Source organism: Danio rerio, chromosome 25 (assembly GCF_052040795.2).
Source record: "Danio rerio strain M-AB ecotype USA chromosome 25, GRCz13ab, whole genome shotgun sequence".
NCBI lineage: Eukaryota > Metazoa > Chordata > Actinopteri > Cypriniformes > Danionidae > Danio > Danio rerio.
The window spans coordinates 37,052,420-37,067,295 of record NC_141045.1 but is presented as its reverse complement, the minus strand read 5'-3'; the positions used below and the strand labels follow the sequence as shown (position 1 = coordinate 37,067,295).

Sequence of the window (14,876 nt, the reverse complement as noted above, 5' to 3'; positions counted from 1 at the left end):
AATCAGTTTGATCAGGTGTGTTTAATTAGGGCTAAAGCTAAATTGTGCACAGTTTGACACCTGTGCCTTGAGAACTAACCGGGCTAATGTTACTTGTTAAACTCTTTCTGTGAACTTATGACATATGTGAAGAAGGCTTATGCAGCCATGCTTACCTACTATTACCCTTCAAGAACAGGGACAAGGAAACAGTGTAAACAAAGCAAAAACACAGATTCACAATCATGAAGCATTTTAGCTTTAAGCATGCTAATCAGATAAATGTAGCCATGCTAACCTAGTGAACTGTGTACTGAGGCAAAAATGGCAAGGTTTGAGAACATGATTAGGACAAAACACAGCTTTTATAGATGTTTTAGCTGTTAACATTAACTAGGCTAGTTTATTTCTGCTAACGTGTTAAACCTTGATCTGTTTCTGTGAACGTAGTATGTTAACAAGGCTAACGCAGCCATTCTAACCTACTTGACCTATTTTAATCAGCCTTCATGAACAGAGACAAGTAAATAGTAAAATTTAGATTCACAAAAAGCACTTTAGCTTTTAGCATGCTAATCAGATTAATGTAGCCAAGCTAAGCAAGTGAATTATGAACAACTTACTGAGGTAAAAATTCCAAGAAAATGCTAACATGATTAGGAGAAAATAGCTTTTCCTGAAAGATATATTAGCTGTAAGCATTAACCAGACTAATGTAGTCCTATTAACTTTTTTAACTTTGTTCTGTTTCTGTGAACTTATGGCATAGTTTAACAAGGCTAAAGCAGCCATGCTAACCTAGTATTATCAGCCTTCAAGAACAGAGACAAGGAAACTATGAAAAAGCAAAACAGATTCAAATGAAAGAAGCATTTTAGCTTTTAGCATGCTAATCAGATTAATGTAGCTATGCTAACCTAGTGTACTGTTAACAATGTACTGAGGCAAACATGGCAGGAAAATGCTTTGGGAGCTTGGTTAAGAAAAAACAAAGCTTTTAAAGATATATTAGCTGTTAGCATTAACCAGGCTAACGTAGCCTTGTTAATCCTTGATCTCTTTCTGTAAAATAGTGCATAAGTTAACAAGGCTAACACAGACAGGCTAACTTACTATTACCAACCTTCAGGAACGGAGACAAGGACACAGTGAAAACATATCCCTGCTATAAAAAACAGCTTATACCAGCCTAAGCTGGTTGACCAGCCTGGTTTTAGAGGGATTTGGCCATTTCCAGGCTGGAAAACGACCAGCTAAAACCAGCTTGACAAGCCTGGTTTAAGCTTAATAGCTGGTTTTGGCTGGCTAGGCTGGTCAAGCTGGTCATCTCCCAGCCTGACCAGCTAAGACCAGCCTGGAATGGCTTAAAACCCCTCTAAAACCAGCCTGGTTGACCAGTTAAAACCAGCCAACTAGCCTAGGCTGGTTTAAGCTGTTTTTCAGTAGGGAGAGAAGCATTTTAGCTTTAGCACACTAGATTAATGTAGCCATGTTAACCTAGCAAATTATAAACAACCTCCTGAAATGCCACGGACAAAAAATTGTTCATCCAGCTGCAAGCCGTCTCTGGGAAACATTCATACACTACAGACAATTTAGCCTACCCAATTCACCTGTACTGCATGTCTTTGGACTGTGGGGGAAACCGGAGCACCTGGAGGAAACCCTCACGAACACAGGGAGAACATGCAAACTCCACACAGAAACACCAACCGACCCACCTGAGGCTCGAACCAGTGACCTTCTTGCGGTGAGGAGACAGCACTACCTTCTGCGCCACCGCGTCGCTAAACCTTGACCAGTCTCATGTAAACAGCCAAAACAAAACAAAAAATGCACATGGAAACAAAACAGGCTACTTTAGCTCAGTGATTTTTGCACAACAGGTCTCCTGCCTAATATTGCTTTATTAGAGTGGCATATGCTTGAACAGAGTCATAATTGTAGCGTTTCCCCTGTGGTCAGCTTACAATAGCACACCATCGCTGCCTTGTACTGTTGCACACTGTAAGGCACAATAAAGCGTTAGCTGTCGTGTCACAAGACCTCTTAACATTCTGTACTGTAAACACATGAGAGCACGCAGTGTTCCAGTTCAGCACACGACACACACACACACACACTTGTACAGCTATTTATATGGGGACTTCCCATATATACTGTAGACTGCATATTCTATCCCCCTACCCATAAACCCAACCCTCACAGGAAACGATCTGCATTTTATAGAAAATTCTGTCTGATTCATGATCTGTTTGATCCAAAATTGACTGGTTTTGCTATACTTGTGGGGACATTTGGTATACGATGAATACACACACACTTTTTTCTCTCCAATGCAGGAAAGACACGTTACACAAACAACCGCGCGACCTTCCACCGTTTCACCAGCTTTATTTTTCTTCTTGCATTTTTCACATTCCAGTGAGAAACTGTAAGCCGTCGAGCAGAAATTCAGATTATTAACGAGAGACTTCTGAGAAAAAGGGGAAAAAAGCAGGGCGATGTTTTTGAAGAGCTGCTCACAAACTCAAAGTAGGTCAAGAGAGAGCCGTGCAGGGGCCGTGCTGCTGATTGATAGATGGCAGGGTGTCTTTCTTTGAGGCCTCAAACATCTTTCCCCTTCTGCTCACCCCTCTAGAGGTCAGACGCCGATGCCTAAGTCAGGAGTTTTTTTGTGGATTACTAGGAAAGGTCTCTTCTGGGAACGTAATCTCAGATATGTCTCCTATAGAGACAGTATGTCAGATTCTGATCAACATTAACCACATACAGTACACTACCTGACTAAAGTCTTGTTGTTGATTCCAGTTGTAGGAAAAACAAATAATATCTTGACTTCTAGTTGATCATTTGTAAAAGTGGCAGATGGTGGATTTTTCTGCTGAATCATCTGCTGATCTGCATCAATCATCACAGATACTGCAGAAGACCTACTGGAACCAGCATGAACCCAAGATTCTCACAGAAAACAGTCAAGTTTGGTGAAGGAAAAATCATGGTTTGGGGTTACATTCAGTATGGAGGCGTGCGAGAGATCTGCAACATCATCAGCCTGAGGTATCAAGACATTTGTGCTGCCCGTTACATTACAAACCACAGGAGAGGGCAAATTCTTCAGCAGGATAGCGCTCCTTCTCATACTTCAGCCTCTACATCAAAGCTCCTGACAGCAAAGAAGGTCAAGCTGCTCCAGGATTGGCCAACCCAGTCACCAGATATGAACATTATTGAGCATGTCTGGGGTAAGATGAAGGAGGAGGCATCGAAGATGAATCCAAAAGATCTTGATGAACTCTGGGAGTCCTGCAGGAACGCATTGCCATTCCAGATGACTTTATTAATCAGTGATTTGAGTCAGAGATGTATGCAGTCCTCCAAGCTCATGGTGGAGTCAGACACAATATTAATTCTGTTTCCACTGCACCATGACTATATATTCTATACCAGGGGTCACCAACCTTTATGAAACTGAGAGCTACTTCTTGGGTACTGATTAATGTGGTGGGCTACCGGTTTGATAAACACTTCTCAAATAACAAATTTGCTCAATTTACTTTTAATTATACTTTATGTTTTTGGTAATAATTAATGATATTCATCCATGTGAAGACACTGATCATGTTAATGATGCTCACAAAAGTTATCAACAATGATTTAACAGGGTAGGAAATACCCTGTATTTAATGTATCAATGTGCAACACTTTATTTTTATAGATCTCTGCAAATATTAACATTTTTAAATGATTACTTCTATATTAGATGAAGCTTACTGGTAAGTGGCGCTATGGTGAGCTATTTTTAGAACAGGCCTGCAGGCAACACATTTGATCCTCGCGGGCTACCTGGTGCCTGTGGGCACCATGTTGGTGACCCCTGTTCTGTACACTGAAAAAAAATACTTTTCTTACGTTTTTTTGGTCTCGTTTCTAGTCCAAATATCTACTAATTCTTATAGCAAGAATGATTTTTTAGGCAAGCAAACCATAATGTCTTGTTTTCAGAAATAATATGCCAATATTAAGTGAGATTTTTTTCTTAAAACAAGCAAAATAATCTGCTAATGGGGTAAGAGAAATAATCTTGTTTTTCCCTTTGACCTAAGATTATTTCTCTTTGGCGCGGTACGCTTGTGTGTGAGTGCAAAACGTGCCTAAGCCCGAAACTGAAAGCGAGACGTGACTTTTAAGGGACTGTTTCATATGGATTTATTAATCTTTCGTACGGTTCAGTGAACGCAAACTGCCGTAGTTTAATAAAGACGCAAACCCCTTACTGCACGACAGTTGCACCCTCAGCAAACCTCCTAACTCCTGCAGCACAAGTATTCTATGGTTGTTTATAATGGTCAAAAGTGGATGATCTGTTCGGCTAAATATTTGACTGCGTCACTGCATATCAAATAACTTAAACGATATAACTGAAGCAATCTCCAATGTGCTGAGAGAGCGCTCAAGGAACAGCGCAGAATCGGTGACGTAAGCGTGCCCAGGTCCAACGTAATGTGAGTGCGGGCCGTCGAGGGAGACGGGAGAGGGGACAAGCGTGCTTTGGCCCGGTTCAAGGCAACTGTACCTAGTGTGAGTACGGCCTAATTAGTTAAATCTGCTCCTGACTATACTTTTATAATAGTTTTACTATTGTAATTTATTATATAATCCTATACTTTTACACTGTTCACACCAAACGCAGAACGCGCGGATAAATTGCGCTATTTGCGCGTAATTTGAGTTTACTCGCTTCATTCCCGCGTCAAACCCCGCTTCATTCGCGTGTCAAATTCACTTCAGAACAGACGCGGATTCGCGTGATGGGCAGGGCTTCTGTCTGCCCGAAAACTCTAGCTTCATAGCTGAATGGCTAACATGGATTTTATAAAGAAAATAACAGTGTTTATGTGCTTTATGAAGACTGAAAAACAGCGTCGATACGTTTAGGGTCGTGTCTGAGTCCACTACATCCTTTCAGAGGTGCATCCAGCTCTGTGAGCTCATAAACTCCTCCAGAAACTGAGCCTGGATGACGGAGGCTTTCAGCGGTGCTTCTGACTGAGCCAAGCAGAGTTTGATGAACTGTTCTACAGTTCTACAGAATTGTGTTCTACGTCACAATCACGCCCTCACAAGAGCAAGCTTCTGATTGGTTAACACGGCGCGAATGTACGCTGAAGTTCAGATTTTCGAGTTCGAGAGATTTGCGCGAAACGCTCGTTAAGCGCGTCAAACGCGCAAAAAGCTTAATTCGCCCCGCGCCATTCGCGCAATTTGCGTCATTCGCGCGTAACGCGCCGCAGGATGTCTATTCGCGCGTTTGCATTGACTTAACATGTAAATCACTCGCGTTTGATGCGCGCGCCGCGTCTGGTTTGAACGCAGCATTAGAAAACGTAGTACAGAATTTGGTAGTTAGCGCATTTGCTTTACAGTCGTATAATCACAGTAACACCGCACTGTAAACATGATCTGTTAATTATCAGTTTCCGTATTTCGTGATTCACAAGTGTTTTCAGTTTATTTACGGTTGTGAATTGCATTACAGGATGTTGATCTACGCTGTGTAAAATTCAACTCTACAGTTAAACAAAGTGACTTTTATTGACAATTTAGTTGTTTTAAATATAATAATATAATGTATAAGAAATAACATATATAAAATAAGTTTATAAAATAACACTAAGTGTGCTGGCTGTTTATTACAAGGTGTTTGTAGCATAATATACAACACCAACCCAGACGATATATCACTTTAAACTATTAATAATGTTCATAAAAGTCACTTTTTCCAATGTTATTTTGTTCTAATGTTACTTTTTCAATGTTAAAAGATGTTGGAAGAAAGATCAAGGTCCCATAATGCAAATGGTAAACTGCTAATTTACAGATATTGTTTTTAGATTAATTTATTGTCCTAAAATAACAAGAAACCAACACGAAATGGCCTGTTTGTTTCTGTCAATCACTTTGAAAGCCACAGATAAAATAGCAGTGAGCAATGGGCTGCTAAATGCCAAGTCATTTTACACCGTTACGACAGCTGGAGCACGGTTCAGTTCTTGGGAAAGTGCCCTAGCTCCCGCATCAGCAGAATTATATCTCCTGTAACATGTGCGTACAGTTCAGCTCTCAGTGAAACTCTGGGTGTGTTCATGTTTAAAACCCTGAGAGTTTCATATGTTTATGTTGTCCTGCACTTTCACTTGTCCTCAAGTTATTCCAAACCTGTTTGAGTTGCTCATATTCTGTTGAGCACAAGGGAAGATACACTGAAGAATGTTAAACCTGCAGAAACGTCAGAAATAAGCAGATAAAAAAAGTTAATAAAAATAAAAGTCAGTATTTGACATCAATATGATGGCCCGAATGCCTTATACTGGATTATATTCCAGCTTATCAAACCCAGTCAAATGAGAATATATACGCTTATTTCACGCGGCCGCCATTTTAAAGAACCAAAGCGAGGCTGCGGTGGGGAGAAACCCGGAAGTGTAGGACCAGCACTGTAAACATTGCAGCAACATGCTGTGTACTACAAACCTCCAGCTGCTGCCGAGATTTAAAAATGCAGAAATGGTGTAAACCTCACTTTAATATCGTTCAGTTCAGTTTAATTTAAACAATTAAAAGCAATTTAACAACATCACAATCACAATCTGTGGGTCTCACAATCTCTGCTTCACGCTTCAGTCTCTGTGTATCTGTGTTTGCACTCAGTTTACCGCTCTTCACCCAGTGCAAACACAGGCCCCGTTTACACTAGTGCGTTTTAGTTTTAAAACGGCGTTGTAGAATGAAAACGATCCGCGTCCACACTCGCGTTTTACCCAGCGTTTCTGAACTGCTCTCCGTCCACACCAAAACGCTGAAAACGCACATCACGTGACCACACACACACACTCTCGGGCAAGCGCTCCAGCATTTCTACCCAGATGAGAGCTCTGCTTGTCGGACTGCTCATCAAGCATCTCCCGCTGGATCTAATCTCACTATATTTGCTAAACGTGATATTTCATTCATGTTGTTGTCTTTATCTAACGACATAGGCCAATTCCCTGACTTTGGTCATTGGAATCTATTAAGTTACTTGTTCACGGGTAACATGTTTTGGTTAAGCGCAAAGATAATGATTAATCCAGGTATATTGACTGATCGCTTGTCTTTATTTCCTACAATGTATAAACTTATTGTATGTTATATTTTTATAATTTTCGATTATTAAAACTGATATTCAGCAAAAGAGAGGGTGCGTTTCGTATTTTCACTGAAATTGAAAGGAGGCAGTTGTTATAGGCTCCGTTTTGTTATAAATATCCACACAGTGAAGATGACGCTCATATATGCAGCACGACACCTCAACATTTCTGCTGTCTGTTAAGTTTTCTAATATTAAAATGAAAATAGGCAGTTCCTTAAATCATGTTTACATTTTATTGTTGAGAAAGTGAAACAACGTAGCCAGGGTGATGTGAATGAAGTTATAAAGTACACTGTTCCCTTTGAAGATTTACCCGTGTCCTCGGTATGTTTTCCATATCAAACTGAGAAGGGGGAGACTGCAGCCTTGATCAAACTTGCGAAGTCTTAACTTACAAGAAGAGGATGCGAGACTGAACTGTGTGTGGGCTACTTAATATTGAGGAAAAGCCCCAATCAGAGAGGCGAATGTCAGCAGCCCCGCCTCCGTTTTCAGATGTCTCCGTCTTTCCCCATCCACACTGAGACGGAGCAGCAGCGTTTCAGAATGAAAACGGCCTCTCCAGCGTTTTCAAAAAGCTCCGTTTTCGGCGCTCGAGAACTCCGGCGTAGTGTGGACGGAAAACTAAACTAAAACGCACTAGTGTAAACGGGGCCACAGATACACGGAGACTGAAGCGCGAAGCAGCCGTGAAGATCAGTCGAGTCATCAAGCAGATCACTCGGCTCGTCTGTGTTTGTGCTCAGTATACAGCGCATGGTGAACTAATGACCTTCTCGGCCAATCACAATCATTTCTGTTGAGCACGTGAACACAATGGCAAATCAGCGCTGTTTTAAGAAAGCCATCAACAGCGCCTTAAATGTTAACAGAAAATTGATGTTTTTTCTTATAATTCAGTATCATGACTAGTCTAATATAATGAAAGAATCAGTTTATTAACTCAAATTTGATAAATGGCATCTAAAATGTGTGTTTGGAAAAGAAAACGTTAGCCAACTAGTGCCATTTTCCTTAACTTGGCTGAAAATTAGCTTTGATATCACTTTTTATTTTCACCATTCATTCAAAACGGACCTTCGGGTGAAATGATCAATTTGTGTCACTTTCTCTTCGCTGATAAGATATCTAAGACCCAATGATACTTCCGGGTTTCTTCCCACCGCAGCCTCGATTTCGCTTTTGAAAATGGCGGCCGCGTGAAATCAGTCTATAGTTTAATGTGTGTTGTGTACTGTAGAATCAAACAGCAGCCTCAAATTGCAGCAAACACACACACATGCGCGCATCTGCAAACACACACACACACCTTCCTTCCACAAGAACCACACGGACACCACGGTTAACAATAAACTAATCTTATTTTGTCTCTTTTTCTCCTGCTATTTACATCGGTACCTAATGTGCAAATTAATAATTTAAAGTAGTGTAAAACTCTCAAATCAATACAAAATCATATATATATATTTATATATAACTTTTTTCTTTTTTTACAATTCTAAGACGGTGAGAGTCCATGAGCTTGTTGAATATAAAGGAGGGAAAAGCAGGAGGCGAAAGACACACATGATTGCGGAGGTGTAGAAACGTGGGAAGAGAACGAAAGCAGTGGACATCCTTGGCCAGGAAAGACAAAAAAAAAAACACTTACAGAGAGACACACACACACGCGGCATCAGATAACTGGACGCCGGCACACAACAAAACACAACTCTTAGGCTCATTTTGAGTAGAAAAGCACTCGGCGGGGCCTTTGCTTAGCAGAGGCACGCACAGTGGCTAACAGGCTAGTCATGCTAGTTAACTTGATCAGCGCAGTTTTTATTTTTATTTTTGCAACATCCTGATTTTCTAGCGCACAATGGGAACTGGATCTTTGAGCTGTGTGACGCTTATGTTTGTCATATATGTATTGTGTAAGACATGTTTGTTTAGCCAGGGAAGGCTGATTTATACTTCTGCGTCGAGTGATGCCTTGCGCAAAGTCGTGCATTTATACTTCTGCGCGCTGTTGGTGTTGCACTGCAAAAACACCTCCAAACATACCAGGGCCATAGTGGGACTCCTTTTCAGCCCTGGAGTTTCAAGCCTCAGACCGGCCCACGTACCTTAGTTCACGACTGACTAACTTATATTAAAATAAGGTCATTTCCAACTCAGCTTCTAATGACACTATCACGTCTTTTTTTGAGAAAACAGCTGCTTTAGAACTTCAAATGTTCAACAACCCTAACAGTATTATATGTCACAATATAAATGAAAAAAACGAAATTACTTAGACGAGGATCGAACCCGGGTCTACAGCGTCAAAAACTAACATGCTATCCACTGAACCACAACAGCAGTTCATCGAGTAAAATAAGATAAAAATAGATAAAAAGAGTAGAGCTGCGGTGAAATAATGAATAAAAAGGCTGTGGTCAAGTAAATAAATAAATAAATAAATTTAAAAAGTGTGACTGCTGAGAGCAACAGATTCTGGAGCTAGGGATACCGGCCCTTGCAGCCAAAAAAAACGGATCGGCACACCGGGAATTCTCCCGGTTCCCCGATTCCCATCGCCCACTACCCTCCCGTTTTGTTATTTCTTCCTGAGTAACTCCCGTATTTTTCACGTATCCCACCAAACCCCCCCCCACCCCCTCTGTACTTTTTGGTATAGTCTGTAACATTAGCCAATCCGGGCCTGGAACATACCTGCCAATATTCGTCTCTAAAAATCCAGGAGAGGGCAGCATGGTAGCGCAGTGGGAAGCACAATCGCCTCACAGCAGAAAGGTTGCTGGTTCGAGCCTCGGCTGGGTCAGTTGGTGTTTCTCAGTGGAGTTTGCATGTTCTACCCGTGTTTGCGTGGGTTTTCTCCGGGTGCTCCGGTTCCGCCCACAAGTCCAAAAACATGTAGGGGAATTGGGTAGGCTAAAATATCTGTAGTGTATGTGTGTGAATGTGTGGATGTTTCCCAGTGATGGGTTGGCATTGGGTAAAACATATGCTAGATAAGTTGGCAGTTTATTCCGCGGTTGCGACGCCAGATTAATAAGGAACTAGGCTGAAAAAAAAGAAATTAAATTCTGGGAGACCGGTGGTGGTGGGGGGAAGGGGGCGGGTGGTGGTGGGGGGAAGGGGGCGGGTGGTGGTGGGGGAAAGGGGGCGGTTGGTGTCGGGGGTACGGTGTCTGAATAACACAGCTAAGAACCGTGTTTGTAACTGTACTATGCATCAGGATTCGGTTGACCAAGGCAATCGCATACTATACCAAAGTTGGCGATCCAGGGGTGTGACAGACTATACCAAAAAGTACAGAGGGGGTGGGGGGGTTTGGTGGGATACCTGAAAATACGGGAGTTACTCAGGAAGAAATAACAAAACGGGAGGGTGGTGGGTGATGGGGCTGAAATACGGGAGACTCCTGGGAAAAACGGGAATGTTGGCAGGTATGCCTCTGAAATGCTAGCTAGCAGCAGGTTTTTAAGTTCCTCTGTGTCGAGTTTCATCATGGTTGTTTTGTTTTTTCTGAATGCTACAAGTAGCTAAAACTCGTTTATTCAGAGGCGGGAACCGGCGAACGTGTAACAACTTTGATCACAAGGTAAAGACAAACCAAAGTTTCCACGTAGAGCTCCTTCACGGGACTCGACACTTGTAAACACTCGCTCTATCAGCCTCGAAGCTCTCAGCCCCACCTACACTCGGCACTGTTATCAAGCGACCAATCACAGAGCTATGTGTCATTGCGACGTGTAGTCACATTTTTTGAGAGGTGCACGTCAGCCTCAGCCACAGCAAGGGCTATGGGATCGCGCAAAGGCTGTGTTGGACCATACGCTTACGCTCAACGTAGAAATATAAATCAGCTTTTAGTCAGTGGGTAGCTTAGCATGTTGTTGTTTGTTGTTAGTGTTTGCACTGCCGTGATTGAAATCTAAAAACAAAAAGACACTTGAAATATTCAATTGTACATTTAGAGACTTGGTTTTGTGTTAAAACTCGTTCTAACTAGGCACATTAAATAAGTGGCAGGCATTTAATCATTTCTATTGGTTGGTTTCCACATAGCTCTTTATTGAACGTAACACTTTCTGACAAACTAATTTCTTGTGATGCGCAGAAGTTTGGGTTTCGGTGTAGAATTTAAAATGATTCACTTGAATTTAAAATAAATAAAAATGTGTAGTTTAAAGTGTACTATTTTTACATCGGAAATTTGGTTTTACGTTTCCTAGCCAATCAGAATACAGCAAAAATGACGAGGAATAGATAAACCCAAGCTTTTGTTTAAATATAAAATGTTAAATATTTGTCTATTGCATCGCGTAACTCTATTCATTGCACATTCTCATTTGTCTAAAAAAAAACAAACGTTGTGAACGTTGTAAATTTGTCGTAGACATTAAGACTGCAGCTAGTATTAATAACTGTGCCTGGTTAGGACACGAGTCAAACATCTGAATTGCTTTCGAGAGGTAGATCTGTACCTTTAAACATCCAATTTATAAATTTAGTTGCTTTATGTATATGATAATCACAGCCGTGTGATTAAGACTAATATTCCTGAGGACAAATGAAATGGAGGTGAAGGACCTTTCTTTTGGCACGTGAGAGGCTAGCATGGCAGTGTTAGCATGAGTGCTACAGAATGTTGAAAAGCAGTTGCTTGTTACCGAGCTGTGGTGTTAAACAGTTCACACGAACACAGTTTCAAAAGCTTCCCACCTGTAGTCCACTGCCGAAGCTTGTAAGGGTTTGCATTCCATACTTATATCCTAAGGTAAGGTGGTATTTGTAATTTAGCATTCGCTAGCATGACTGTGTTATATATTGCAAGTACAGACAGTAATGAATGGAAGTCCAAAGGCCTCCCGGACGTCAAGTAGCACACAATAGTGAGGTTTCATTTGAGACCATGATGGAACGCAAACCCTTCTACTGAAGGCTTTATATTACAGTATACTGCACGATGGAAAGTCAGTATATACCACAAGAGCAATCTTTGATATGCCATATATTGAATATTTTTCCACCATAATAATCCCTGTACAGCAGACTAATCATATCAGTTTCCCTTTAGAATCATATGGGGAAAGAGTAGAATATGGCTGACGTCATGAATGCATAGATAAAAGGGGGGAGGGGTGGCGGTTGTTACCAAACTTATTGCTTTCAAAAAAATCCACGTGCTGAACAGTGCATCTCCCTCCCTTGGTAATTATTTGCAACGCACAGCAAAAACTGATGTTATTCAACAATACGATTCCAAAGAGCTATGCTGTGAAGTATTGCGTTATAATGATCTCAAAAACAAGAGTTTTCCCCTTCCATGATTCGGGAAGCTCCCGCTAGAGACTGACATATGCTTTTACACCTCTTTCCGAAGGTACAAGGTTTACAACACGGACTGAGCAAAATACGAGAGCTTTTACTCTAGAACAAGTAAAAGGTTGAATTCAATCGGACGTAGGACAAACAATAACACAATCTCTGGCCAAAGCTGTAAACTGATTCTGGTTGCACTTCCTGTCATCGTAAAGCAGTGTTCGTTCGCTATTGAGAGTAAAGTAACAAGAATACAAGGAGGCCGATCTTAAATATAGTAGGAAAATGTTATGCCAGTTCTTTGTATCACTTGCAAAGTGCAAAAAAGGTGGTGGTGTTGCTGCTGTTGTCGTTGTTTTTTTCCACACACATCCGAGGTGGATATATATGTGTGTGGGCTTGCAGGGCTATCCAGGTCGATGCACCTTCAACTCTCGTTCCCTGCGTTTCAGCTCCTCTCTATAACAATAAGAGCAGAAGTTCTCCGTCTCGGGTCTGCCGTAGAAGGTGCAGTTCTCCCTCCTGCAGCGTTTCTGCTGAAAACAGTACATTGGGCAAACACCACTCTGCCCTTTGATTTTGTCCTGCCCCAACCAGGCATGGGGCGCGGGATCCTCATCTGCAAACTCTAAACAGTCCCGAATGTCGCCAGCATTGAAGCCGTTGGTGTAAGTGTGGGACTTGTGTTCCCCAGGCATGTTGTACGAGAGGGTATCCACGGCATTGACGGTGCGGATGCCAGACATGCGGGCTGGGCTGTAGCTCTGAGAGGACAGTGAGCGGTTTTGCTGTGGGTAGGTGGCACAAGTTTTGAGTGTGCCCACCGTTGGCTTGTAGGACTCATCTTTGTAGCTTGATGACTGCACGTTGACATCTCTGAGGTGGATGACACTGTGCCTCTGGATTGGTGGCGTATGGCTATAGTGAGCTGAAACAGGGACTGGTCCGGGTCTCTTAGCACCATTACTGGGGGAGGAAAAGGGGACCGGGGACATGGAGGATCCTGGGATGGAGGCTGAGATTGGTATAGGGATGGGGGAAGCAGCAAGCTTTGGGCTTCCCCTTTCTTGGACCTTCACAGATCCAAGGGAAGGATTATGGCTAGGGTGCAACACCGGTGAGCAGCTTTCAGGCGGAGAGCTATCTGAACACTCTCGTTGGAAAACACTCTCCTGCTCGGGCTTCTTCAGTGCCACACCGTTAGTCTGAGGCTTCTTCTCAGTCTCAGCCTTTCTTTTCTGTTCCTGTTCGGCACTGAAGCGTTCTTGGGCACTGCTCAGGTAGAAGCTGATCATTTCTTCGTGAAACTGGTGCCGGTGGCTTGTGAGCAGCAAACCAGCAAAGATGAACTTGCGCTCACCCTGCATGGCTGCCCGGAGGATATTCAAGCTGAGTTTGACATCTGTGCTGTACTTCCAGTTGTCAAGAGTCCGATCTACAGAGTTTTTGCCCGATCCTGGTGGTCTCTCAACAGGTGAGCTCCCAGAAGCACGGTCTGTGGGAGAGGGACTGGTTGCCTTCTCTGAGGAGGACGTGCTGGCCGACTGGCCTGACTCCTCTTTGCTTCCTTTCCGTGTTTTCGAGTCCTTTTTCTTGGATTTCTGCTCTCCGTTCTCCACCGTCCTTCCATTGGTTGAGTTGGACTTGCTGATCTTCCCATGGACAAGTCCTCCAAGGCCACCCATATTCTTCTTAAGTTTAATACCCAGAGTCTTGCTGAAGCTACCCAGTTTGTTGGCCACAGAGTCTGTGCGTGTTTTGTCTTTATCCTTGCGTTGCTTGTCCTTGTCCTTATCCTTAATCGTCTTGCCATTATTGATGTTGGAGTTACTGCAAACAGACTCCCGGTCTGAGTCCATGGATTCTGCCAGAGATTGTACATCCTCACCTGCAGAGGCAGTGGGCGACTCTGGCTGAGCCAAGGGAGCCTGTAATACACAGACTGGCCATTAGGACTCAAAGCTGAAGATTTCTTTACACATAAGAAAACAACCCTGCTCCAGGAGGCAGTTTAGTACCAACAACAATAAAAAGGTCTAGGACAGGCACAAAGTCAGTCCTGGAGGGCTGATTCCCTGCAGAGTTAAGCTCCAACTTGCCTTAAAGGGCCACGAAACACCAAAACACATTTTTTGAGCTGTTGACAGTCGTATATGTGTCCCACACTGCTAAAAACACTATTAGGACACCTGTATTTCACTAAAAAGTAAAAATTGGTTGTTTTTGCGTTATTTCAAGCAAATTCGTACTTCCGGTTTGAAACGAATTTTTGAAGCTGCGTCACGGTCATGACATAATAGCCTGTATTCCAGCGTGCAGACTGGACGTCTGTGCCAGAGTGTGTCTTATTACGTCTTACAGTGGGATGCATTAATGCATGAGTAAGGCTTGG

At 42.5% G+C, this 14,876-nt stretch overlaps 1 protein-coding gene across 3 annotated transcripts in view; it reads right to left on the bottom strand.

Annotated features, from left to right (window-relative positions):
* Nucleotides 1–10,182: 10,182 nt before the first annotated feature.
* The window catches only part of otud7a (OTU deubiquitinase 7A), a 192,211-nt gene continuing 187,517 nt past the window's right edge, over nt 10,183–14,876 (bottom strand). For all 3 annotated transcript variants that reach the window (XM_087312550.1, XM_087312552.1, XM_087312551.1), the window contains one exon: nt 10,183–14,412. In XM_087312550.1, coding sequence (XP_087168676.1) covers nt 12,892–14,412 — 1,521 coding nt within the window. In that variant the 3' untranslated portion in view covers nt 10,183–12,891. The remainder of the gene's footprint in view (nt 14,413–14,876) is intronic.